This window comes from Diadema setosum, chromosome 12 (assembly GCF_964275005.1).
Source record: "Diadema setosum chromosome 12, eeDiaSeto1, whole genome shotgun sequence".
Classification (NCBI taxonomy): Eukaryota; Metazoa; Echinodermata; class Echinoidea; order Diadematoida; family Diadematidae; genus Diadema; species Diadema setosum.
The window spans coordinates 8615174-8641908 of record NC_092696.1 but is presented as its reverse complement, the minus strand read 5'-3'; the positions used below and the strand labels follow the sequence as shown (position 1 = coordinate 8641908).

General features: G+C 37.4%; 1 protein-coding gene across 1 annotated transcript in view; it reads right to left on the bottom strand.

Moving 5' to 3' along the window:
• Positions 1-8166: 8166 nt before the first annotated feature.
• LOC140236339 (liprin-beta-1-like) overlaps positions 8167-26735 on the bottom strand; it is a 94350-nt gene continuing 75781 nt past the window's right edge. The window contains exons 17-24 of the mRNA XM_072316295.1: positions 25798-25948; positions 22827-23027; positions 22195-22317; positions 14078-14203; positions 11636-11824; positions 10943-11128; positions 10117-10194; positions 8167-8993 (exon numbers count right to left, since the gene is read on the bottom strand). Coding sequence (XP_072172396.1) covers positions 8949-8993; positions 10117-10194; positions 10943-11128; positions 11636-11824; positions 14078-14203; positions 22195-22317; positions 22827-23027; positions 25798-25948 — 1099 coding nt within the window. The 3' untranslated portion in view covers positions 8167-8948. The remainder of the gene's footprint in view (positions 8994-10116; positions 10195-10942; positions 11129-11635; positions 11825-14077; positions 14204-22194; positions 22318-22826; positions 23028-25797; positions 25949-26735) is intronic.

Genomic DNA, 26735 nt, shown 5'->3' with positions numbered 1-26735 from the left:
GCCTTTGGGCTTAGAGGGCGCACCAGACCGAAACCTGTGTGGGATATCTGAACCATGAAATGAATCAAGCATTTACAGCCTGCGATTTTACATGCTATAAATTATTGATACACCCGCCGGTCATGGGTCAACGCCCTGCCGTTATATGCAGTGAGACTTGGTTACACTTGGATTGCGCATCACAGCCCGAAACCAGACGCGCAATCAATATCTGCAACTCAGCATAAAAAAAAAAAAATTCATTAAAATCAGTGGTTCTTGCGTCGGATTGTTTTTATGGTTACAGTTCGTTATTCCGAAGGTTAGTTATTCCAAATGTTTGGTACTCCGAAGGATCGTTAATGCAAAAATTGAAATCAGAGTAGCCATTCTGAAGGTTCATATAAATCCAAAAATGAATTCAGGTTCGTTATTCCGAAGGTTCGTTAGTTGGCAGCTTCTGGTAGTTGCGTTTGGATTGAGGAACCTTCGGAAAATCAACAACGATCCATCCATTTTTTCTTTTTCGGATAAACGAACCATCATCGGAATAACGAAAATCATTGATGTTGATAAAGCTTTAATTACCCCCCCCCCCCCCAATCCGTTTTGTTGTTGTTGGGTTTTTTTAAGACCCATTAGGAGTACATATCACAGAGATATAAATATTGCTACATTCATATATCTTTTTCTCCCTCTCTTGTCCTTCCTCCTTTCATTTCTATCTCTCTCCTTCTACACCCTCCCTCTGTCTCTGTATTGTATACTCATTAAGGCATGTAGACAGCCTAGTGTGTGTACTGCGGTGGATGGTGGCAATTCGGCCATTGCTCACTACTTGATGAACAACCAAGAGTGCGCTGAACAATACTGTTCATCTTGGTTTAAGGTTCTCAGCCGAGCGGGAAGTTTCACGCATCTGCGCATGCTCGAAGCAGTATACATTCAGCTCACGGACCCCATTCTGTGCCGTCCAGAAAGAGTTCGTAAGAGTGCTTGCATTATTTTAGCATTAATCAACCAAACGGCTGGCAGCAAGGCTAATTTTGTTTACCTTGACAGCCAATCACAGCTCGCCATTTCGCCCGTATGGTTTCCTTTGCTTCCTTTATATTGTTTCGTTTTTGGCTTTCTGTTCATATATATATATATATATATATATACATATATATATATATATATATATATATATATATATATATATATATATATATATACATACATATAAATCGCTTTGAATTCATATAAAATGAACCAACCTATACAGTTATTTATGAACCCAACACATATCGCTACATCCCCCATTTCATCTAACAATCCACCCATCTTCAATAACACATGATTTTATATAAAGAATACGCACATTGTGGGGAAAATTGTCAATAGATAGATCCCCATTAAATACAACAATAGAATAGAATTTATGTTCATTCGTGCGATTTTACTCTGATGAGTGCATGTGGAAAAGCTTTAGTATGTCTGTGTTGAATGCTATTTTCCGATTTTGCAGTACCAAGCACTTATTCATATACTCATTAAGTCAAGAGACATGCTTTCATACTGAAATTCATCTCAAATTTATTTGAATTCATACTGTCCTTCAATCTGCATGGCATAATGTGACATGAGTGGATTCACGGGGGCACACCACTGAGAGACATGTACAGCATAGTAGTGGTATTTAACACTTCACTCTGTAAACAAAGCATAAGGTATTTATCGAGCCAGTCTCATACATACTTTTCCTTGCTTGAAAATCAATCAAATTTAGCAGTAGCAATTTCTTGCATTCCCCAAACAGGCACCAAAGCAAAAAATAAATGAATGAATAAATGAATTGAAAAAATCTGTAATGATGCGACAAGTCACACAACATGACAATGACACAAAATCTTTCAGAAATCTTACTATCAGTCTTACATTTTTGGGTGGAAAAAGCAATATGGTGAATTGACAAGGCTTGTGGTACATCTACACTGAATTATATTAGTCTGTATAATTGGGACCACTACACCACCGTTGTGTGATGTGTATACTTCTCACATCATAATTAAAGAAAGAATAAATGAGATTCAGTAAGAATAACTGCTCTTTAGCCAGCCTCAAGGACTACATGTTATTTTGAGGAAACACAGAGAAAATGAATATTCAAGTATGCATATTGAGACTACACTGCCCTACTTTGGTAAAAGGAAGCAAGTGACATACCATCCGAATTTGAGTTATTGATGTTTTCATAATTCACATAATGAGCTCTTCTTCCAGGCCAAATTTCATGCAGAAACACTCATCCTACTAAGAGATATGTTAGATAAGACATCATGATAGTCCATTGACATCATAAATGACAGACACATTTTGCTCTTTTACAAGAAATGTCACTTTTGTCACTTGCTTCCTTTTGCCAAAGTAGGGCAGTACAGTCAGGGGTGTGGCTGAGGTGACAGGTAAAGGGTAACAGCACAACAAAATGTCATTTTGGACAAACATGGACTAGGTTTTTCATAGTTCTGCAAATCAGAGAGTGAACACAAAGATCGCACACATACACAGGACTGGTACAGTAAGATTTTGTTGCCCCCCTTTAATGAATACTCCAGAACAGAACATAAAGTTTAAACAATGACAGGGAGTGATTTGGCTTGTGGGTAGGACTTCATTTGTAAGTGAATAATTGGGGTGTGTTCTTGACACAAAGAGTAAATTGAAAGAGAATAGATCAATCTAAATGGAGAGAGTAAGCCAAATTTCTGATGAAATCATCATGAAAGATATCATTGTATAGTTGTAGAGACTGTCACAACTGAATGTTTACCACTGTCTCAAAGAATATGCCCTGTTACAAAACAAACAAAAAACCTTGTTGAACTTATGTACAAAAACTATACAATGAGGCATTGAAGTTTAAGTAAATCCTTGAACAATAATATCAGTGCGTGAAGCCAAATACATGAACAGTGAAAACTCTAGGCTCATGCCCTCCGGTAATGGAGTTGGTTGACACAAAGAAAATATTCATCATTGCTGTGAAATACACAAATCATATCATACAAACAAAATGTAATCAATCACATCATAGATACAAGGCGAATAGGAAAACTTAGAGGAACTCTTTATCAATTAACTTTGTATACTGACGAGTCTGGAGAGGATAACAGAGTACGTAGTACAAAGTATAGCTAAAAAATAATGATGGCATTCCAATATACGGTTGTATACTTAGAATTCAAATGGCACATAGGCCCTACTACATTTTCTTTCACCATTATGAATTATTTTCAGTCTCACTTATAACATGAATTCATGTAATCGCCAAGTTCTAAGAAACCAATACAGAGTTCTAGACCCATGACCCTCAAATACATTCTGTATATCAAAACCCATGCCCATAAATAATGGAGTCAGAGCAATGTCGACTTGGAAATTTACCAGAAATAATGTCACTCTGGTTGAAGTGACATTACATGGAACATAAATAAGGCTTCAGCTTTAAGTGATGTAACAATACAAACATATGCTTGTAAATATAAGTATATAATCATGTAAGCTTGTAAACATATTACCAGCCACAGAAATATGACAAACTTAACATATAAATACAAAGGAGTTTACATGTACACTGTAGTTGTACAAACGATGGAAATATAAAAAGTGAACATATCAAAAACCCCACTCAAACCTCAGAAATCATGATTTTTCCATCTTCTCTATAAATATAAATCCTCTCAAAATAACTGACAAACTGATATAAAAGACGAGAGTTCTCAATTCAAAACAAGGTCTGCTTTCATCCCGACAGCAATGATAGCATTTGTCATTACATGTAGCTTGTATACAATACAAAATACATTCCATTTTGTACCTTTACCAGTGTCACACAGGGAGCATCTTTACAGGTTCAACTTTGCACCTTCCAGACCAGTTGGTGCCCTCAAAGGTGCAACTTTGAACCTTTCTGGTCTGAAAGGTGCAAATTTGCACCCATAAAGGTGCTCCCAGTGTGACAAAAGGTGCAAAGTTGAACCCCCCCCCCTTTTTTTTTTTTTTTTTTTCCTCAAGAGTGTATAGAATGGGTTGAAAAGGGAAGAGAACTCAACATGCAGAGATGATGAATTCTTACACAAATAAATAAGAATTCCACAAGGGAGTAGTAATGAGGTTCCCCCTAAATTACAAATGTACCTACACAAAAAGGAATGTCAGAGACTAACAACAGAAAAATAAAAAGATGGTCATATGTAAAGTTACTGAAGTTTTGCTGCATGCCTAAGAGTACAGGAGAACGTAATCTCACAAGGATAAAACAAGACAAATTGCAACTTAAAATATTGGAAGTTTATAAATGTACTACTTCATATCACCCCCACTATTTTGCTAAAATGATTTTAGTCACTGTTACCTGCAAAAATCATCTTGTTGTGTCGGGTATCTAGCTATATCTGACATTGTTAACAACGTTCTACCCTACTTTACTAATAGAAATACTGGGACCGGAATAAAAATAGTCACTTTCACCAATACTACAATATAAGTGCATTAGAAATCTATCATATACCACACATGTGAGAAAAGAGCAATTACGACTCATACATAAAGAAACATCTCACACACAAAAAAAAAATGTGAATAAAAGGAAGCTCTGGTTTCCACAAGAAGTGAAAATACTTTACCCTAAAAATGAACTATCAAAAAAAAAAAACAAAGAGAGAAAGAAAAGAAAAACCCTCAGCTCTAAAGTTATTAAATAGGTGTTTGATGTGGTAGGCCTAGAGGTCATTATCCTAAGATTTTGTGACTCTGCAACTCGGAATCACCCCCTCCCTCCTTGCTGTCTATCCATCAACCTAATATTCGCCATTAAGTGTGAAAAAGAGAGAAAACAAAATGAATAGAAATATCACAGTAGGAATAGAAATGGTTGCCCGCATTACTGTCAGTAGAATTCAAATGCTCTCTCCAAAGCAAAATCAATTGATTAATCACTGCAAAAAGTCCGGTGTTAAATAGTGAACACCGAGCTGGTGTTAAATTTTCGGTGCTCGTTTATGGTGTTAAATTAACATCCCCGGGTGTCATTTCCAAATTTTAAACTGTTTTTTGAAGAGTTTCTTAGTAACTGCACTTCTTGTTGATTTTTTATTTAAACAAGACGATCAAGAATTTTACATTAAAATACTAGATTTTTGAAAAAATGTGAAAATAAATTTACACCAAAGTAACACCAGCTGGTGTGGTCCCTTATTGAAGCTGGACGGGTGTTAAACCATTGATATTAACACCAACAAATATCAAATCAACACCATGTGGTGTCATTTTTGAATTAACACCAGTACAGTGTCAAAATAACACCAGGTACAGTGTCAAATTAACACCACGAAGTGTCAGGTGAACACTTTTCAACACCATCACAGTGCATTTTTAACACCTGTGGGTGTGGTCCTTTATTGAAGTTTGATCGGTGTTAGATTTATCACCCGTGGTGTTAAATCTAACACCCATGTTTTTACAGTGATCGATCAATTATTGATATCAAAACAAATTAAGATGTAGTTCAAAAGACCTACCTGTACTGTGAGAATTTCTGAGGGGAAGTTACAAAGTACGCTGAAGCAAAATATTACAGAGGAAAAGGAATCTCATATCAAGCAGGCACGAGCTAGGATAACTAGAATTTATTTCAGCCATGCAAGTTTACGGAGGAAAGAACCAAGAAGAATTAACACCTCTTTTTGCCTCTGATGTTTGCAACTTCATACGGCAAAACAATATTCAGTCTCATTTGAGAACGATGTCACACTAGGGGCAGTTCAACACAAAAGTAATAAACACAAACAAAAATTCTTCTATTGTCCAATATAGGAGAGATCTGTAAATTTCAATGGAAATATTTGACGTCCATTTGACAAGGACAGAAATTGTATCAAAATCATTCAGATATATACTGTAACGATTTCATCATAATCATCCAAGAAGGTAATCAATTCACACAATTGAAGGCATATATAGTGAAAAATCCCAAAGCCATGAATACGACGAGAATAACATTACAGGGGTGTGACATTTGAACAGAATGGTACTCTAATGGGAAATTACCGGGTAAGTAAATTTAGACATCAAGCAAAACACCCTACTCATTTTTCTTGGCTTCCAAACACACTACTTTGTATGTAGCACTTTGGTGAGTAAACCACATGCATTTGGTACGGCCATTAACAAACATCCAACCTAATTGACCAAATGCAAGCACACTTAAAGACTCGGTACGATGGGGATACCATGGAGAGGAAAAGCTGGATTCAAGAATCCCGGTAATAAATTGTGTACAGCTTTATAACTGATCTCTACGTAAGTACACACACAGTCAAAGAATGCTACAGGAGTGGACTGATGAGCCAATGCCCAGAAGCATATATTCACAGATCAGCACTATTCGCGTGGGTTTCGTACGTACCCCTGTAGGCAGGGAAAGAATCGGGGTCTCTATCTCACAAGACCGACACCCATGAGTCATACAGCCCACGAGTTCAACACTGGGCAAATAATGCTCATGAGACCGACGCTGCAATGTAGGTAAAAACAGCCCACAAGTTCCACAGATACAACACAGGGTTTAATGTGTCGGTCTCGTGGGCCTTGTTTGCTTAGTGTTGAACTCAGGGCTGTACTGTACGATTCATGAGCTGTATAACCTGGAGGCTGTATGACTCGTGGGTGCCAGTCTCGTGAAGTGCACCCAAAGAATTGGGCCAACCATGAATTCCCACACTATCGGGTATTTAACCCGTTCCTTACTGGAACCTAGTGGCCTGTGTAATAAGTCAATGGGGATTTAAGAATTCAGTATGGAAAGGTTAATGCATTTCTCTCAAGCTGGAGTACATTTCAGGCAGCATTGTACACCTGTCCTCACTGTTGACATGAAAATACGAGCAGCCCAGGCATGAGTAGCAACAGCCATGCATACGGTGCTTGAACGGTGACAAACATGAAAATGAATACTGTGGGACCATTAGTGGATGGTGATCTTATTTCATTATGCACATTTCATGTCAGTTTTGTGGGGAACATAAGAGGGTAAGGGACAACACAGTGCAATTTCTTTTTTCTCACTCTCTCTCTCTCTCTCTTCCGTGTATTTACACACCCAGCAGTACAACTCAGAAGGTTAATAATTTCCCCTGGTAGTTCAGTGTATAAATTCTGCTTACGCATTTTCCTTGTACATCAATTAAAAATTCACCCATAAATCTACATAGAATAATTAAACATTTATTGGAAGAGCTTGTGATGGGAAATACTGCCTGACGGCAAATAATTTCTTCTTTCTTTTCATTATTCCACGAAATAAAAGTCACTAATCTTTGGTGAAATATTCCGCCAACAATAGAAGGAAAACAAGGCCAAAGATGCGATGCAATAAAACCCTGAAATCTGAGCATTCATAAGCACTTGCTGATTGGTGTATGGATTGTAAAGACAGCAACAAAAGCAAAGTTACAGGTGTGAAGACAAAATGTACAAATATCATTTTCAACTGTGAGAAACCATAGCTTGAGTTCGTATTCCTTTAACAATTCATTAAAAAGGTGAGTAAAAAAACATAAATATTTTCATAAATAATAGCACTTTCTGCATGTCACAATAGTCACTTTTTTTTCTTGTTGCAGAATTACATCGTGATTTTCCTCTCATCAAACAATACAAAGTGACGACAGGAAATACATTTTCACAAGTTATATGTGAAAAAAAACAAACAGACATAGAAATGGCATTTAGTATTCATCAAATATCAATGTTTTCATTTTCCATGGAGTAAGGTTGACAAGTCACTGGGACTTTGTTCATTAAACCCAATGGCCCGAATTCACGAAGGTGGTACAAACAAAACCATGGTCTAAACCATGGACAAAAACCATGGAGCGCCAAGTGTCAAACAGAATATTTCGTTACGAAATTGGTCATTTCGCCGACAAAATGACTGTTTCGTTAACGAAATTGTCATTTCGTGGACGAAATGTTCATTTAGTTACAAAATGTTGTCATTTCTTTACAAAATAATCATTTCATCGACGAAATAACTGATTTCGTAGCGAAATATCGCATGCGACACTTGGCATTCCATGGTTTTTGTCCATGGTTTAAACCATGGTTTCATTTGTACCACCTTCGTGAATTCGGGCCTTTGTGTGTTTTTAGTGCAAACTGGCACAGAAAAATCCCGTAGCGCTGTACACAGCGTCCAAAGTCCCTGGCACGGAAAGAGGTAAATCCTTTTGACTGCGGGCAGCTCAATGTATCCTGCGCACAGTCGGGGAGGGAGCGGGTCAGTTGACGTCGTCTGCGATGGAGAAATATTCGGTACTCCATCCATGCGTAGAATTACGGAAGACCCCATGCAATGTGCATACTCTTTGTTTTTATTCAGCGAGCTAAATTCTCTTGATAGAGGAATGGGTCTATTCCTGTGTGGTTCTCACAGAATTGGGTGTTTCTGCCAGGATCTTGCCACCTGCTACGCTTCGATTGAGTTGGAGGCTAGATTTGAAGAAGCTTCCGATTTGCAATGCACACAATCATGGGGCATTTTCTCTTTGTCTGTTTTTCATATATATTTTCATGTGCATAACTACATGTAGGCAACCATCTGAATAGCTCAGTCCTGCAAAGTGTTCAAAATGTAAGCTGCATGGTAAATCATCTTCCCACGTCAGGTGACATAATCAGTACAATTCTGCTTTGCCCTTTTCAAAAGGAAAATGCTTCCATCCATATCCAAAATACTCATCACAGCTTACAAAAATACACTTCCGCAAAAATCTTGCCAGGATTCGGCGTTGAAAGTTTCTCTTGTTCTCTTGGCTTGCATATCAATATACCTATGTCGGCAAAAGGTTCAGCGCAGTAACGGGCTGGGCCTGAGGTTGGGCATGTCATGAATCTTATCCTGGATAAGAGGTTGGCTCGTCACATCACACGTGGGTGCTCCGCTCGATGTCCGAGTTTGACAGCATGGTCTGAAATTTAAAAAAAGATCATGACAGTTTTGAATACTTGCCAATCAAAACATCAAGCAATGCATATACCAAAGAGACTTTTTTTTTTATAACTAATTTGTATTTTCAATTGCAAAAATAAGTGATGTATAGTTTTGGTTGAGATGGAGGATTTAGATAATCAGAAACCATTCATGAAATATTAAAGAGCATGCAAATGCTGTACACTTCGGAGGAACATGAAAATCAGTTTTGAAATGGCTGAGATATCAAAAAAAGTACAACACAGAGGTCCTACTAGAAGGTTGGTCCCATCCTCTGCTTGGACCTCTTTGTTTTGGAAATCTTTGCCATTTCAAAACCAATTTTCATTACCCGTAAATAAACTTTCAATTCCTATATGAACAACAAAGGAAAAAGTGGAAGGAATGTTAGGTTTAAGTGAACATTTACAATGAACACTTTAAATTAAAAAATAAAGGAAAAAAGATGGAGCACCAATTCCCAGAAGCATGGTTTCTGAGACTCCATGGTAAATGATGAGACAGAAGTCCTTAAAGGACCAGTTCACCTTCATTAACATAAGGATTGAAAGAATGTAGCAATATTAGGAGAACACATCATTGAAAGTTTGAGGAAAATCGGACAATCCGTTCAAAAGTTATGAATTTTTGAATTTTTTGTGCAGTCACCGCTGGATGAGAAGACTACTTCAGTGTATGATGTCACATGCGTACAACAATATAAGGAAAATATAAAGAGAATTTCATCTTTTGAAAAAAGTACACATTCCCTTGATTCGTTACTGACATACATGTATGCTATGGGTAATATTTTTCCCATTGCCTTTAGAAAGAGGCAAGTCAAGTGCTCTTTTATTATTCGAAAAAAGTGAAAATATGTTGAATTTTCTTTCCATTTTCTTTATGCTGTTGTACTCATATGACATCACGAGCCTTAGCAGTCTCCTCATCCAGTGGTTCCAACACAAAATTTTTAAAAATTCATAACTTTTGCATCGACTGTCCAATTTTCCTCAAACTTTCACTGATGTGTTCTACTAACATTGCTGCATTCTCTCAATCTTTATGTTTATGAAGGTGAACTTGTCCTTTAATTGGGTAAGATAGAATGATACACCCACCGTCAATGAGTTGATCTCTTCCGACAGGGCTCCAAATTTCTTGGCCGTTCCCTCTTGCATCTCCCCTCCCTCTGCTCTCTGCAGAAGGATTAAAAATGAATACAGGGTACATTTAACATTTTTGAAAGGGTAAAGTTCGTGAGATATGTTACTTTCTACTGTGAGGTTTTAATCCATTGAATATGTCTGAAAGAAATCCACGAAGAATACATTTCTAGACCTCCCATCCATTCTAACTGAAAAAAAAAAAGGATGATTTGGCTCAAAAGTAGGAAAGAAAGAGCAGTTCCCATATGAGTGTGTAGTAAAGTCATCAATAAAGATAGGAAACTCCTACTGAAACAAGAATGAGAAAGAGTCAAAATTCAGAATCTTTCCTCCAAATTCAGATTGGTTGGGAGGTCTGCATTTCTTCCTTTGCATTGAATTATTCTAGAATTACAATGCTATAACCAAATGACTTCGAGAAAAAGCAGCTGCAGTTACTACTTTTCTTTTATTATATAATAAAGAAACATTTTATGTACAAATCATCAGAAAAGTTGCAGGGCAGCTGCATCATCACATCGCTCTAGGCTAAGTTCAGGAATCCTGGGTTTCAATAATGCTAAAAACTGTGCTATTGCACAATCCTCATACACTTGTAGCCACAAAATCAATCCAACATTTTGATAAAACAACAACATATAAGAAAGGATAATGAAAAGCAATTGCAAAGCAAGGGTACCACTGGACATGTGCACTACTGGACATAACATTTTACGCTTCGTGTTAAACGTCAAAGTGAGATAAGTTAAAGGGATCAAAGGTCAGATTGTGCCCTGACCTCGTCCTTCTGTCGGTGTACCATGTCAGCCCGCCGAACCTCCACTCGGTAGCTGGGCGGGGGTGGCCGGCTCCCATTGACATGATTAGACCCGTTCACAGAGGGTTGGTGGCCCACATCCATCGGGCAGACGTAATCGTCGAGCTCCGTCCCTCGTTTTTGCTTCCCGAACGTCCTCTTCTTGGGCTGCCATGAACAATTTTCGGAGAAAGATGTCACAATTCATAAACTTGACTGAATACTACTGTCTCTTTTTGCATAATGAAAAATTTGAACACATTTGTAGCTTACCTGTAGGCCCTATACCTCACCATTTTCAATCTCCAACCAATGTCCTTTTTTCCTCTTATACCTCTAATTCCTTTCAAACTACAGATTGCATCTCAACTGCAATTTCACTGCAGCAATTGTATCTTGGACACATATGGGGCCAAATTGTACATTTTCCACTTATTGCAACCCAAGCAACACATTTTATAGCCAATTCAAAGCACTTTGAAGAGACATTCTTGACCAAAGAAAAACAAATTTGACTATTTTACACCTGCATCAGTAACAAAATTCCCAATAAGGCTAGGAAACATTCTCCAACAGCTGTTCATCACATGACATCAGCTAAGTGTTGCGCAATCAAGTGCAAACAATGGCAAAGACCATATGACATCACAATGGCTGAGAGTTCATTGAACTCACCTTGACCTTGGCCAGGAAGTTGAGGGGCGCGTAGGTCGGCTGTTTCTCCGCCTCTCGCTTCTGTTGCTGGATGTCGGGGCCAATCAGGGAGATGAAGTGGGTGCTGAGGTGTCGCCGTAGCAACGTCTTGTTGCCTGGGATACAGAGGATGGCGGCTAGTGTCTCTGCTGTAAACCTCGGCTCTAGGACCTAATGGGAATTTTTTTTAAAGAAAAAAAAAATATGAAATAGACATGTAGATTTTGTCATGCACACATCAAAATCTTAGGCATTACATTACTATATCAGGGGAAAACACACACACACACACACACACACACACACACACAAACACTTCAAATCTCAAACTCAAAAATGTGAAGCAGCATTTCCATGAAATATCCCTGGTCCCTGGAACAGACAGGATTTAAATTTAATAGGATGCATAGGTCTAGTTCTGCCAAGAATAGAAGGAAATAGCTAAGAACAGCAACATTTCCTTGTCCTCTCATTGATATGTTTCAATCAGTGCAGAAGTCTTCAAGCTGGTCTCATCACTTTTTCTCATATTTCAATAAACAAATCAGGATAAAGGGAAATCAAATTTTTTCTTATCAATATTTCAGTTTAGAATGAAATCAACTACTCCTCATCAATATTCAACTGATTTTTGCAGTCTGTAAGGAAATCTACTTTAACAAATATTCAAATCATTAAATTGGTCTCAAGGAAATCACTTTAGTGATCAATTCTATTCTATTAGTATTCTACTCTACATGTATTCTATTATTATTTTATTCTATTCCATTCCATTCCATTCTATTCCATTTCACTCCATTCCATTCTTTTCTATTCCATTCTATTCCATTTTATTCTATTCTATTCTATTCCATTCTGTTCTATTCCATCTAATACAAGCAAATTGGTCTAAAGGAAATAACTTTAGTGATCAATTCTATTCTATTAGTATTCTATTCTACATGAATTCTATTATCATTTCATTCTTTTCTACTCCATTCTTTTCTATTCCATTTTATTCTATTCCATTCTACTGTAAAAGTGGAAATTTTTGCGGTGTTGAAATTTTCACCCATTTCGCACAACCAGACACTAGCACAAAAATAAAAGCACGCGAATATTTTTGCTTGCCATATGTTCCGGTACTTGGTGTCTTGATTCAACAGAATTAAAAACACGCGAAACTCTTCTTATCCGGCCAAGCGCGAAAAATAAGTCGCGCGAAATTATCCACTTTTACAGTATTCTATTCCATTTCATTCTATTCTATTCTACTCCATTCTATTCCATTCAATTCCATTCGTTTCTATTCCATTTTATTCCATTCCATTCTATTTTATACAACACCTATTTAGAATGTAGCTATCCGATTGGTCAATTGCCCATCACGTGACATTTAGTGAAAAGTTTCATTGCACGCTCTCTGGCTGTCAGCAGTGCAATTTTGTTTGACCAAAATGTTCCATTGCATGTCTCTGATGTCACAATAAGAAAACATGTGCCGCGCGCACTCAACAAGTACAAGCGCGTACATTTGTCACTATTTTTGTAAACAACTTCGTTTCGCATACGTACGTACACAGTGACTGCGACTGTGAGGCTACTCATTCGTCTTTCACGGAAAATGGTTGCCATTTCTGTGCTAAATTCAAGAATCCCTTAGTACCAAATCTGTTGACATTCGAGGTGATGTATAAAACAAATAGTGTATGGTCTTTACTCGTGCAATGGAACAAGATTTCGCACTCGGTGAAAGATGAGTCGCACTATTCAACTCGGCTTTGCCTCGTTGAATAGAGCGCCTCTATCTTTCACCAGGTGCGAAATCTTGAACCATCGCACTAGTGACCATTCATTATTTGTATACCATTCTATTCTATTCTATTCTACTCCACTCTTTTTTATATAAAGCCTGAAGAGGTCCTTGTCATTTGATTGGTTGTATGACATTGATCATTCAGCCAATTTCACTATGACGTCATCATCCGAGCAATTGTGGCTCCATTTACCGTGCAATTTTGGATCCTTACGATTTGCGCTTGCGTTTGCAGTGTATGTATGCGACAGCGCGCTAGCGTAAAGCGCTCAGTGAGCATTCTTGCGATCTCAGATTCTCTCTTGTTTTTCATTAAGAAAACATGAAATGACAAGGATCTATTTTAGGCGTTATATAAAACAAATAATAAATGTTTTTCATTCATGCAATGGACAGAATATTTCACTGGGTGAAAGTTGAAATGATCCATTCAACTCGGCTGCGCCTCACTGAATGGATCATTTCATCTTTCACCTCATGAAATATTCTGTCCATTACACTCATAAACATTCATTATTTATATACTATTCCATTCTATTCCATTCCATTCTATTCTATTCCATCTATTATAAGCAAATTGGTCTGGAAGGAAATCAAATGGCAATACTTCTTTTCTTTCCAGATCTTACCATGAGGGCGCCGTGTACTCCGCTACCTCGCAGGTTGGGGGCGTACTCCGATAGATCCACTGATCGCAGCCACTCCATCACTCTGTGGTTTGTCCAGAGAGTGACCTGTGTACCAGTCTCGTAAGGCTACATGAGGGCAGGGAGTGGAGGGAGAGAGAGGGGTATAAAATACAAAAACTTTACATAAAAGAGGTCTACAAAGAAATATCTACACATATTTCATTGAATTTAATGGTTTACATTGAAATGTCTACATACATTTGATCAAGATAATAAGAAACAAAAACATCTGGTACAAAAAAAAAAAAATGTTTGAGTCATATCTAAGATTGGTACAAGTAGGGCAAATTGAAAAGCTTTTACTATTGTTCCACCCCCCCCCCCCCCCTCGACCATATGTTAAAAAAATAATAATAATAAAAAGATAAGAAGTGTATTTGATTATATAAGTAAATGCAGGACAACCATTTGGCAATGATATTCCAAATTCACTTAACTTCTTCTAACCTTTCTCCAAGAGAACAAATTTATGAGGCTAGTGGCTCAGTAAAATCGACAAATTAGTATTCTATTCTGTTGACAAACAGTCAACATTAGAGGCCAACTGTATATTCCAGGTACCTAAATCTGCTGAATTCAATCTAATTAACAAAAAAAAAAAAAAAAGGAAGAAAGAATGAGCTAATACAGTGCTAAAAATGTTTTGAACAGATAAAAAACATCTAAAATTTCAGGAAAAACAACCATCACCAGAAGACCAATTTTCATGCAAAATATCAAAACATATTAACGGCTCTGGCAAAGAGCAAAATACAGTGCTTCATATTCAAAAACATTTACCGACTAAAACTAAGAGAAAGGCATTTTCTTCTACACTTTTACACCCAGTTTCACAGTTCACTATTTCTTTACTGAATCAAAAAACCTCCACCATGAGTTGAAGTATCTATCGGCTTGACTTTGATCTAAATATCTTGCTCTTTGATTGATGTGACAGATGTAACAGTTTCCACACTAATTGAAGAAACTACACTGCTATCTATTTGTATTTTTGTCTTAGCACAAAGAAATTTAGACATTTTCACTGAAAAGGAGCTTGTTAGTTTTGCAAAGATGTACCAATGTCAAGACGTCCCTATAGGTAACTGCTAATTCTGCTATTCAAACATAAAATATGTATTGAGCTGAATTTGCCAGAGCCTTTATCATAAGTACCGTATTTGACAGTCGTATTCCTTCATTTGCTACAGATACATAACACAGTGCCACATATACACCACTCTACAATTTAAAATGCATTTAAAGAATACACAACTATAATGGACAACAATAGTCACATACATACACATGGTTGGGATACAAGCATGTGGAAAATATGTGCCCAAGAAAGTGGCTGCCCCAACTAATAACCCTTTGATATCTTCAGCTACTTTGTTGTCGTTTTCGTCACAGATGTTAAGAAATTCAGAGTCATGATAACCTTGTGGTTTGTTTAAAACAGAAATTTGATGATGTTGACCAATTTTGATAACCTGACTTCAAACTCAATTTTCTCGGCTCAGCCATCAGCGACTTTCAGATCCTTTTGTCGTGGCAGGTCACATATTCTTTGCAAAGTCTATGATGCACACTGATTCATGATGGGATTTACCCAACTCTCGCACTCACCTCCGTTACCCCCCCCCCCCTTGATTTAACAGAAATAAGAATTTGTAGTCAAAATTGACACAAGTGCAAGGCACACCCCTCCTTTTTCTTTCAATATGTGTGTCTTTAGGGGGAAAAAAAAAACAATTCTGTCTATAGCAACCACTCAATGAAAAGAAAGCAGGTGGTCCGCATAGACAGGAGGCCAGTACAGACAGCTTTGATTGAACTTGTAAAGTTCACATCAGAAGTGAATGGCATGTGCATGTATTTGTAACAGCTTTCGTAGTGTATCAGCATAAAGTGACATGATGTTATGCCTTGTTTTTAAATTTGTTCTTGTTTTGTTTTGTTTTTTGTTTTTGTTTTTGTTTTTTAAAGATACATTCTGGTGAAAGACGACTGATGTGAATACAATACGTAAGTGTAAAATCAGTCTACATTGTAAGCTGTATGCAGATTTTAAGAGCAGGACAACATCCAATCCCGCTAAACTGTACTGAGTTACAGTGTAAATCAAACATACAGCAGAAGTTTTGTCAAAATTGGACGTTAAGATGTTAAACTTTAAAATCCTAAGAATTTGTTGTTTCACATCCAATTATGCCAAAATCTTCTACTATTCTATCCAACTTCAAAAAGAAGCTGATTTGCCTGTGTGAGTTAGATTGACGATGAAGCCACACAAAAAGAAGGATTAAAGCAAGCAAATTACTGCAACGCAAAAATTATATCAACAAAAATTGTTTAAATCATTTCTCAAGCTAATCAAGCAAGGTTTGCAATGATCAAGTGTCCTTTTGCTTTTTATCTAATGTATGGTTTTGCTCTTGTAAGAAGAGAAAAATTACTGAAACAGAAATAAGATATTGACAGTGGAGAAATCACCATTCATTTGGCAATCAGTGTTACATGTATGTATTGTGACAAAATGAAAACAAATACTTCAATTTGTAAAAGAAAATGAAAATAAAGAGAGAAATTCAATATATTCAAGTATCTCACAAATTAAGGCATACCCAGCCTGTTAATATTCTAGTCTCTTTTTATAATTACAGGTGTTTGGGCTATTTAAAGTCAACTGTTTTAGAGGTAATCTCACCGCAAAGGTGATTTCATCGACTCCAGATCTCTGACCAACAAAGGAATGTTACAACATGTGATGTGGCACGCCATATAACACTCACTGTCAAGGGTAGTTTCACATGCTTTGCCGTTTATAACTTCCTTCTATCCACCCCCCAAAATCACATGATCATTTTCATGTGGTGCTGTGACATAATTACATTTCATATTCCGCAGCACAGCCTTCACTGTGACACTACAATAAAGCAGACTGCCAATGAATGTATTTAATCTCTTCAATGCACAGTTCTGAAATTTCCACCGAGATTGTAGCAGACCCTGTAAGCTTCCCATCATTCAAGGGTTAATGTTTGAATCAGTTCCTAACCATATAACGATACTTGCCCTGTTCCTTTAATACAAAAGAATGATCCCATTAGCCAACTGAGGAACAACTTAATTTTGCTACGACACAAATTTCCCATAGATACCTGCCCTAATATGGACTAGTCTGCCATTGCTATACTAGGTCCTCATTAGTGGAAGGAACATATGAAGTGCTAAAATGTATTTTACTAATAAACCCATTCAGTGTCAAGATTCTGACATCTCCCCTAACTTTGTACACAACCCACCGGTTTCCCATAGGAAAAGTGTTAATTCTTCCTTGAGCTACAAACCATATGCGATAATTGACTTTTTACTCCTTGTATATTTAAGTATGATTCACTCAATACACACCATCACTAGTTTTCCCATCAGTGTAATAGAAAATACAAATATAATAATACTCCTCAATAGAGGAGGGGGGTTTTCACAAGTTTGAGATGGTGTAGACATTTGCCACAGAAAGACTAACACCAATCTATACAGTATCTACACGTGTACTACACCAACACAGCCATTCTACGGTAACATACTACTCACATTTATACATCGTAAGTGGAAGTGAAGAGTGTTATGTTAAACATTAGTGTTGTGATTATTAACTCTGTGATTGAAGGACAAGTTCACCTTCATAGACATGTGGGTTGACTGAATGCAGCAATATTAGTAGAACACATCAGTGAGAGTTTGAGGAAAATCCGACAATCCGTTCAAAAGTTATGAATTTTTAAAGTTTCTCCTCAGTCATGGCTGGATGAGAAGACAACTATAGCTTGTGATGTCACATGAGTACAACGGTATAAAGAAAGTATAAAGAAAATTCACCTTGTTTTCACTTTTCTCGCATAACAAAAAAACACTCGACTTCTCTCTTTCCGAAGGCAAGGGGAATAATATTATCCTTAACATACATCAGTGAACAAGTCCAAGAAATGTGTACTTTATTCAAAAAGTAAAATTTTGTGAAATTCTCTTTTTATTTTCATTATATCGTTGTACGCATGTGACATCATACACTGTAGTAGTCTTCTCATCTAGCAGTAACTGCGCAGATACTTTAAAAATTCATAACTTTTGAACGGATTGTCGGATTTTCCTCAAACTTTCACTGATGTGTTTTACTAATATTGTTGCATTCACTCAATCCACATGTACATGAAGGTGAACTTGTCCTTTAACTCAAGAGCGAGCAAGGAAGAGATCTGTATCTGGTCCAAAAGAATATATTCTACTTGAGATCATGCACTGCTGTGAGAAACAATCCACTCACCCCTGCTAAACACACAAACACAAACACAAACACAAACACAAACACAAACACAAACACAGGCATACATATTTTGCATCTCCCTTCCTTTTTTTTTTTTTTTTTTACTTTTTTAACAAAATGGATATCTAATGTAGAAGATACAAACCACTGTCTACCTGAGAATTGGACTGCCATATTGCAAACACAAATTTTTTTTTAGAGATCTTGAATCGAAATGACTTCATTTTTTTCTCACAACACAGGAAACTTCCGAAAAAGAAGAATGAAATTTTGTGTTAATCATTTGTAAGCGAAGGTTTGAAATACTAAAATTAAATGCCCAAATTTTCTGGTGTTCTTAAGAAAGGGTCTGCAGAAGTAAAATGATATGAAATATCCATTGATTTGGGAATTCCTTTTTATTTCTCCCACAATTTGTTTTTCAGTTATCTTTTTTACTGGTCTATTAATCCCCACACAGCAAAACTGCCATACATGCAGAACAAATCTCACTTCCAAGTTCACTCTGCACTTTCATGTCACAAGACGCACACATTGTCACATGGAGAAATAAAATTGCCGCTAATAAAATCAAAATCTACAACTACGATTGATGTACATTTGAGCTTGAGATATTTTCTAGAATGATGTAAATATCAGTCTTTTAAGGCTTCACCCTGCAAGAGAAGCAAATAATAGTTTTTAGATAACGTGCTGAGGGGACAAGAAAGGGTAAATTTGACTTTTTAAAAAAGCTGAATTCTATTCAACTTAACCAGCATAGTTTCTCTTCTCTTCTGTTTCGTGCTTTGAATTAATATAATCTTTAATTATATGTATAGTCCTCAAATTTAGAGGTTACCAAAATGATTGACAAATGGCTAGTAAATGGGAAGACAAGCTCACTTGGATTTTGACCATTCTCTAAATTGGAATTCGTAGTGATAAATTTCCACACTAACATCAAGACAAGTGCCATATATTTGGACTTTACAATTCTTTTTATGCCAAGGATTCGTTTATTCTCCTTATTTTTGGCATCGAATTCAAAGACACAAGAAACACTCATGTTATCATTACCTGAATAGAATTAAATCATATCATAGTTTCCTTCCCAACAATTTGAATCATGTCGCACAAAGACTGAAATTTGTACCACTCTTTCCACACATTGAAGACTCACCAGAGTTTTAATAAGCAAGCAGAAAACAGTATCAGTAGCAATGGCCATTATAACGTAAGAATAGCTTGAGGCATATAAATAATGTGCAGATAATATCAAAGATATTAAAGTGTGAGAAACATTGATGAACATCCATGCATTGTACCATTTCGTTACTCCACGGAGGCATATTTTTAAGGTTTTTATACCACGGCTGCGGGAATAAAAAGCATGAGAAGAAGTTATAGACCTGTTAAGCCAAATCAAAAAGAGATAAAATATATATATACACACAGATGACACACATGAAGAACACGAAACAGAGATAAAAGGGCCGGAATATTTTGTGGGCCTTTCGTTTGAGACCCAAAAAAATATTCCATGTGCTCAATAGAAGCTGAAAGAAAGATAACACGGAGGAGTTCTGTTTGTTTTTGTTCACAGTTTCCCATTAGTTCGTCAAAGTTGTTTCTGCAATGCATGGAAATGTCAGATCAATTTTCGGTGAAATAAAGTCACAAAAGAATTTTAAAAAAGAAAGAGAAAACTACACAAGTCATAATGAAAGAGCGATGATCACTATCAAGTATTCTGCTCATACATACAAGAGGCATGAACATGTGTCTTAAAACAAAATTGACTGATGGCTATGACTGCAATGATACAGATTATAGATTGCAATACAGTTTGGGAATGCTAGGCAATTCTCATGACTACATGTGTACATGTCAAAAGAAATAAATGACTCAACTATACAAAAAAAAAGTATCATACTTTGTACGTAATCAGTGTATATTGCTTAATGGATGACGGAATGCAAGTACATACGGGCTGCTCGGTAAATATTTAAATGTACATGAATGCACAAATAAATTTGAATGAATTTTATACCACTTCTATGTTTTTTTCTTGTTCTACTTTAAATTTGGTTGTTGTTTTTTTCTGAACGTGCAAATTGCAAATGATTTCTTCAGTGGACAGATTCCCCACTATATTTGCACTACAGATGTGCATGGGAACAATCACAAACAAGGATATGAAATTGTCAGTTATTTTGGGAAAAAAGCTATCAATATATTTTTTTCATCATGAAGTGTGGTGCTGGGGTGGGGGGGGGGGGAGGTGGTCTTGCATGTGTATGTGCACCAATATTGAAGAGATGAGAAGACTTTGGATGATTGGCATGGAACTCCAAAAGGGGGGGGGGGGAAGGGGCTGGTAAAAAAGTTTACAGAAACGTAGGAGGTGGGAATTATCACAAGTTATCAAATGGTACAGGAACATGCACAGTAAGTACACACTCCACGAGACAAATGTACGCACACACACACACTTATTGATGCACGCTGCTCTATTGCTTGACATACATAAGAATGAACGAAGCGCCTTGACAGAACAAAATGAACACATGACAGGCATTCCATTAGGGGACTTTTACAACACAGAGCAGGGAAGATAGACACGCAAACATGCATTAACATGTTAAACAGGAATGATACATAGTGCTCTTGGCTGTAAGAGAACCAAGAAAAATGTTCATAGTGAAGTAGATTAAGACGCGCCGAATACTAGGTACAATGGAACAAACACCTATCAATACATTCGCAAATTCCTCTGCCCCTTTCCTATCGCCTTTATGAAATTCTACTGTTTATGATGTGTAACGTTTGCTGCTATACTGATACACATTGTAGGTGGATTAGCATCTTTTGTTGTGAAGACTTTATTCGAAAGTAAAATAAGAATAAGAATAATTAATATGATGTTGTGTCATTACCATTGTAATAACAGCAAAAATGAAATATCAACAATAAACCTAAGTCCTCAAAAGCCTACAGTGATAATAACAATAAAGATACAGTAATATTCATAATTTTCATCATAATTGCACTACCTATAATTAAGATTATAGCAACGATTACAAAAATGGTAATCATCATGACTACAATAAATATTTTAGAACTCTATCATTGTACACAGAGAAATTTGTAAAAATCCAATGTCCTTAATATTACACAATGGCATGATCAGCTAAGCCAGTAACAGGAAACCCTTTTGCATCACTACTTGCCTACCAAAAACTCTACATTCTTCAGTAATATGCAAAACTACAGTGTATTTAAGAATAGATTATAAGGTCATCCTCTGCATTAAAATATTCCACTTGGATGTTACTCCTTTTCATACTGCATCCCTGGCACTTTTTGGCAACTCCCCTCTCTGGAATCCCTGGCTAACTTCACTGAAACTATTAAGTGATGCTGGAGTTTCCAAAGTCCTGGCTTAGAATGATGACAGCTACAAAAACCGGGAAGGTATAGAGTGAGGGAATAGGATGACGTGCACTGTGATCATTAACGTTGTCATCATCATCATCATCACCACCATCATCACCATCATCGTCACCATCACCATCAACATCACCACCATCACCGTCATCATCATCTTTACCATCACCTGTCCATCATCATCAGCATCCATCATCATCATCATCATCACTACCATCAACATTGCCATCATCACCATCACCATCATCACCACCATCATCACCACCATCATCATCACAATCAAGTGTGGACCATGTTTCCATGGCGACGCATCTCTCACCTCATCCGTGGGTCTCCTCCGGAGGCAGCTGGGGTGGAAGTTGTTGAGGCGGAGGCACTGCACCCCACGCATGATGCTGGTGTGGTGGAAGGCACTGGTCACTTTCAGCAGCAAGAGGTCATCCTGGACATACCAGAAAACAGAGAAAGAGAGAGAAAGAAATGTTTGTACACCAGTATAACCTCAGTTCATACATAGCTACATTGTATTAATGAGGATTATTTCTTGCAGAAAGACTGTGTATGAACAGATATGTCTCTCTCTTCTTTTCTTTTTCTTTTGATTAAAATAAACATAGATAACAGCTACAACAGTACACGTCCTTAGCAAAAACAAAAGGCAAACTTATTTGTTGAGGCAATTTGCCTTCCTCAAATTTTTTTTTGAATCATTAACATCAACACAAAGAACTGAAGAGAAGTCTAGTAGCTTTTGAAATAAAAGTTAAACACTTTTGAATTATTCATATCAACATTAGAGAACTAAAAGAGAACTCGGGTGGCTTTTGAAACAAAAGTTAGCATGAAAGTGGACCCTCCCCACCCCCAAATCTCAATCAATCATCCTTTGCTGAAAAAAAAGAAGGAAGGGGGTGTTGGGAGTCAATCAAGAAAGAGGGCGTGGCAACCTACCACTGTCATGTAGTGGAGCATCCTGCCGTCCACTCTCGCCTCCATGAAGGTGTCCTTGTACTGGGGTAGGCCCACGTCATCCAGCCAGCGGGTCACCCAGTGGTAGTCCAGCTCGCCGGGCTTGTCGTCTTGCTCCGAGCCCACGGCCTGCAGAGCCAGCTGGAGCTTCTTGCGGTGCAGCGGGTTCTTCAGCCCCAAGTACTGTGGACGGAAGGAAGAAGAGGAGGAGGGGGTCACAGGAATGCAGAGTGCTAGTTTCACCTTCTTACTGGAAAGTGATACAAGTCACAACTATATGACGGCAAGGAAGCAAACCTTTTAAATAGCATTGTAGTGTTCCGATGACTAAAAAGGTATGTTTATTGGTGGATAAAAGACTATCAATCCAGCTTAATATCTGTACGCACATACATTGTATATCTACAAGTTGTATATGCATGTACTAGTATTTATCTTTAATAAGATATAAGTTACATGCATTTCTCCCTTACCATTTCATTCGACATACAGGCTATACATACATGTAGAATTGAGCCATACAGGAAATTTTTTTCATTTCCTCAGAGGTAACTTTAGGTACATAAACCCAAACCAGATGCTGAGCGACCAAAATTTTAGGTAACATGCACTGTGTATATCCTTCTTCAACCAAATGCTACATGTTGTATCAATGAACAGTGAGCTTTAGATCTGCGACACGAATGTTATTAGATAACACTTTTTTCTCTGGGGTGGAGAATGGAAACGGCTGTCTCCCGCATGTATCGATACACCATGATTGTTTGCCTACGGTGTCATGACTGCATTCGTATTGCAGATCAAAAGTTCATTATTTTTAATAGCTGGAAAGAGACTAGATTGGCATGTGACCAAAGTTCTCAATCACACACACCGACTACACTTCATACTGGATTTTTCTACCGTGACTACATTTGTCAAGATGTCCATGGACAATGTAGAAAGCAGGAAATGGATCTATATCAATCTACTGGATGAACAAAGGTCAGTTATATGAATGAGGCACTCGAGTCTGAATAATAAACCACTTCACTCTGATATACAATAAATCATCATTAGCAAACCATTCTCCACAGTGGCAGCATGGAGACTGAAAGTTAAAAGTCATGGTAAACTGTTTCACTTTGCTGAAACAAGTGCTCCATGTGTCATATTACTTTCATTTCTATACGTGGGACTACACAAGAGTCATGGGGGATGGAATAATCCCCTCAAGCTACAACCAGTCATACATAGCATGAGCGTGGCAAACACGTTCCAATGCAGCAATCATGGACGATTTATCTGCAACGCCTGTTAAATCTCTTGTGATGAGACATACATGTATGCCGGGATAATGTAAATCTTGATAATTACATCCAAATACATACGTGCATTAAAATCGGTAGACATAGTAAGCTTGACTGAAGTAGGATAGTACATTTGGAAATCATGATTAGTGCAGGCTTGCTAGAATTGAATTGCCTGTAAGTGAATATAAGCACTGGAGCATACACTTGACGGTAACAGTCAAACCCCCATCTAGGCTGTGTTTCTGCTGCGTTAAGGGGATTACCTGTTTGTATAGTATGTGTACGTATATAGGCCTTTTGTTTGTTGGTTTATTGTCTTATCATTTTCTGTGATACTGTTGTAACATGACACAATATGTACTCTGTTCTATAGCGCCTTGAGTATCTTTTTTAGGTAGAAATGTGTGCTTTATAAGAGTCTCACTATTATCATCATTATTATGAGAAAAGCGCAATTACACATGATCAAGATTTATATGCAAAGCCCAGGATGCAACTGAGCAAACTTTGCTCCAGGTTCCGGCAGAAGGTAACCGACACTAAACTATAAGTTGTTTCTTGCTATGCACAGATACGAACAGACACTCCATGCGGAAGAGTGAACAAAAATCGCATGTACGTAATATCGACAACTGTCAGCCTGTAATCTTCTCTCTGTTTTCCAGTGGATGTTGGACTTTAGCATGCCATACAGCTTCAACAAGACGACGGAGTAGGACTCCAAAAGTAAATCACGTGCTTACTTTCCTTTCTCTAATCTCCCAAGATAAACTAACCACTCCGGGAAGAGCCATCTCTTTATGTGCCACGCTCGCACGCCCTACTTGGTCGACGGCATGCCAAGTTCACATACTCTGCTCATACCCACAAACCTGCCCAAACCGATTCAATAAATCACCAAATGCCACAGTACAATGAAAGTGTTTCTCACTATATCATCCCTGTCACATGTAGCTTGCATTTTATATGGAGACTGACTATCAAGTGGGGTTCGCAATTGGATTGCCAGTAAATTCAAGTAAGTTTCTGTCACTGTTTTGTATGCAAAAGTCATGCCTCTACAATAATGTAGTTACTGGTCCTTTGAAAGACAAACAATCATAAATTTGTCATACAATTTACCAGGTATATCAAAGGAAAGCTTGGCATTTTCTCAACAACTTTGCTCACGACATGTCCAGGGCATAAACAGAAACATACAAAAGTTACAAAGATTTGAAAACCAGAATGTTTTCTCAATGCCTGACTACGTTGGTGTCTCAGAATAATGTGGCGCACGGGGGTTTATACCACGGCACGTAAAGAGTTAATACAAGACCTTTATCACATGTAGCCAATGATAGAGATCTTTACTATTCTAACACTCAGTCAGCCATTTGTGGGATACCAAAAGTGTTGGATGCAAAAGTCAAAAGAAGAGGAAGACCGTTGTATCTGGGACCCATTGCATAAAAGTTACTATTATGGTAACTTTACCATCCAATGGTAACTTCCATGGAATTTTTTATTTTGATTGGCTGTTGAGTGTTGTTGCCATGGTAGTTACCATTGGATGGCAAAGTTATCACAATAGTAACTTTTATGCAACAGGCCCCTGGCCTTTTCTGCTGTTATTAAAAAAAAAAAAAAACCTAAACAAAATAAGGAGCAAGAACTCTCACCTTTTCTATGTCCAGGGGAGTGGCGGTCAGCAGCGTCCCACCGTTCTTGACCCACACGCGGCAGGCGGCGGCGTACTGCGGCAGCCCCATGTCTCTCAGCCAGTCAGCCACCTGATCACCTTCCCACTTGGCAAAGGGTGCGTTCACATCCCTGGAAGCCGGTGAACATGAAGAAAACGGAAAGAAGGCATAAATGGAAAAGATTCAACAAAGTTTGTTTCCTTGACGATGCAGTATTAGTAGTGCATTCATCCATTCTCCTTAACTATTTCAAAAATTGCAATCGTGGACACATGAACATTGCAATCATTTGATTTGGAATGCCTGTGTGAGTTTGTGAGGGAAGTCGCAAGGACTTTACATGAATTTGTGCCAAGTCTTGGCAAATTATTTCACCGAGTAATTTACAAAAAATCTTATTGAAACAGAAGAGGGGGACAAAAGGTCTGAGTGTATAAACGATACAATTGGGACACAAATAGGATCTCATGTTCATACACAGTACTGGTCATTTGATTTGATTGTAGACATATGTGGGAAAAGGAAAGGTGAGCAGAAAAGGAAAGGCGAAGCAAAAATGCAGAAAGAAAAGATAAAACAGAATCCTCTCTGATGCAGAATTATGTATGAATCTTCTGACAAGCACTGTACATCAGTGCTGATGCTGTAATGTACAATGTAGGTGGCAGTAGTATTGTATAGCAACAGTACAGTAGTCATATGCACAGAGTGATAGGTACATCTCTAGATATACAGATAGATACTGTAGATAGGTAGATAGATAGATAGATAGATAGATAGATAGATAGATAGATAGATAGATAGATAGATAGATAGATACAAATGTAGGTAAACAGATATATATGCATTGTAGATAGATCTATAGATAAAAAAAAAGATTGATAAACAGATGATAGATAAATAGATAGATAGACAGA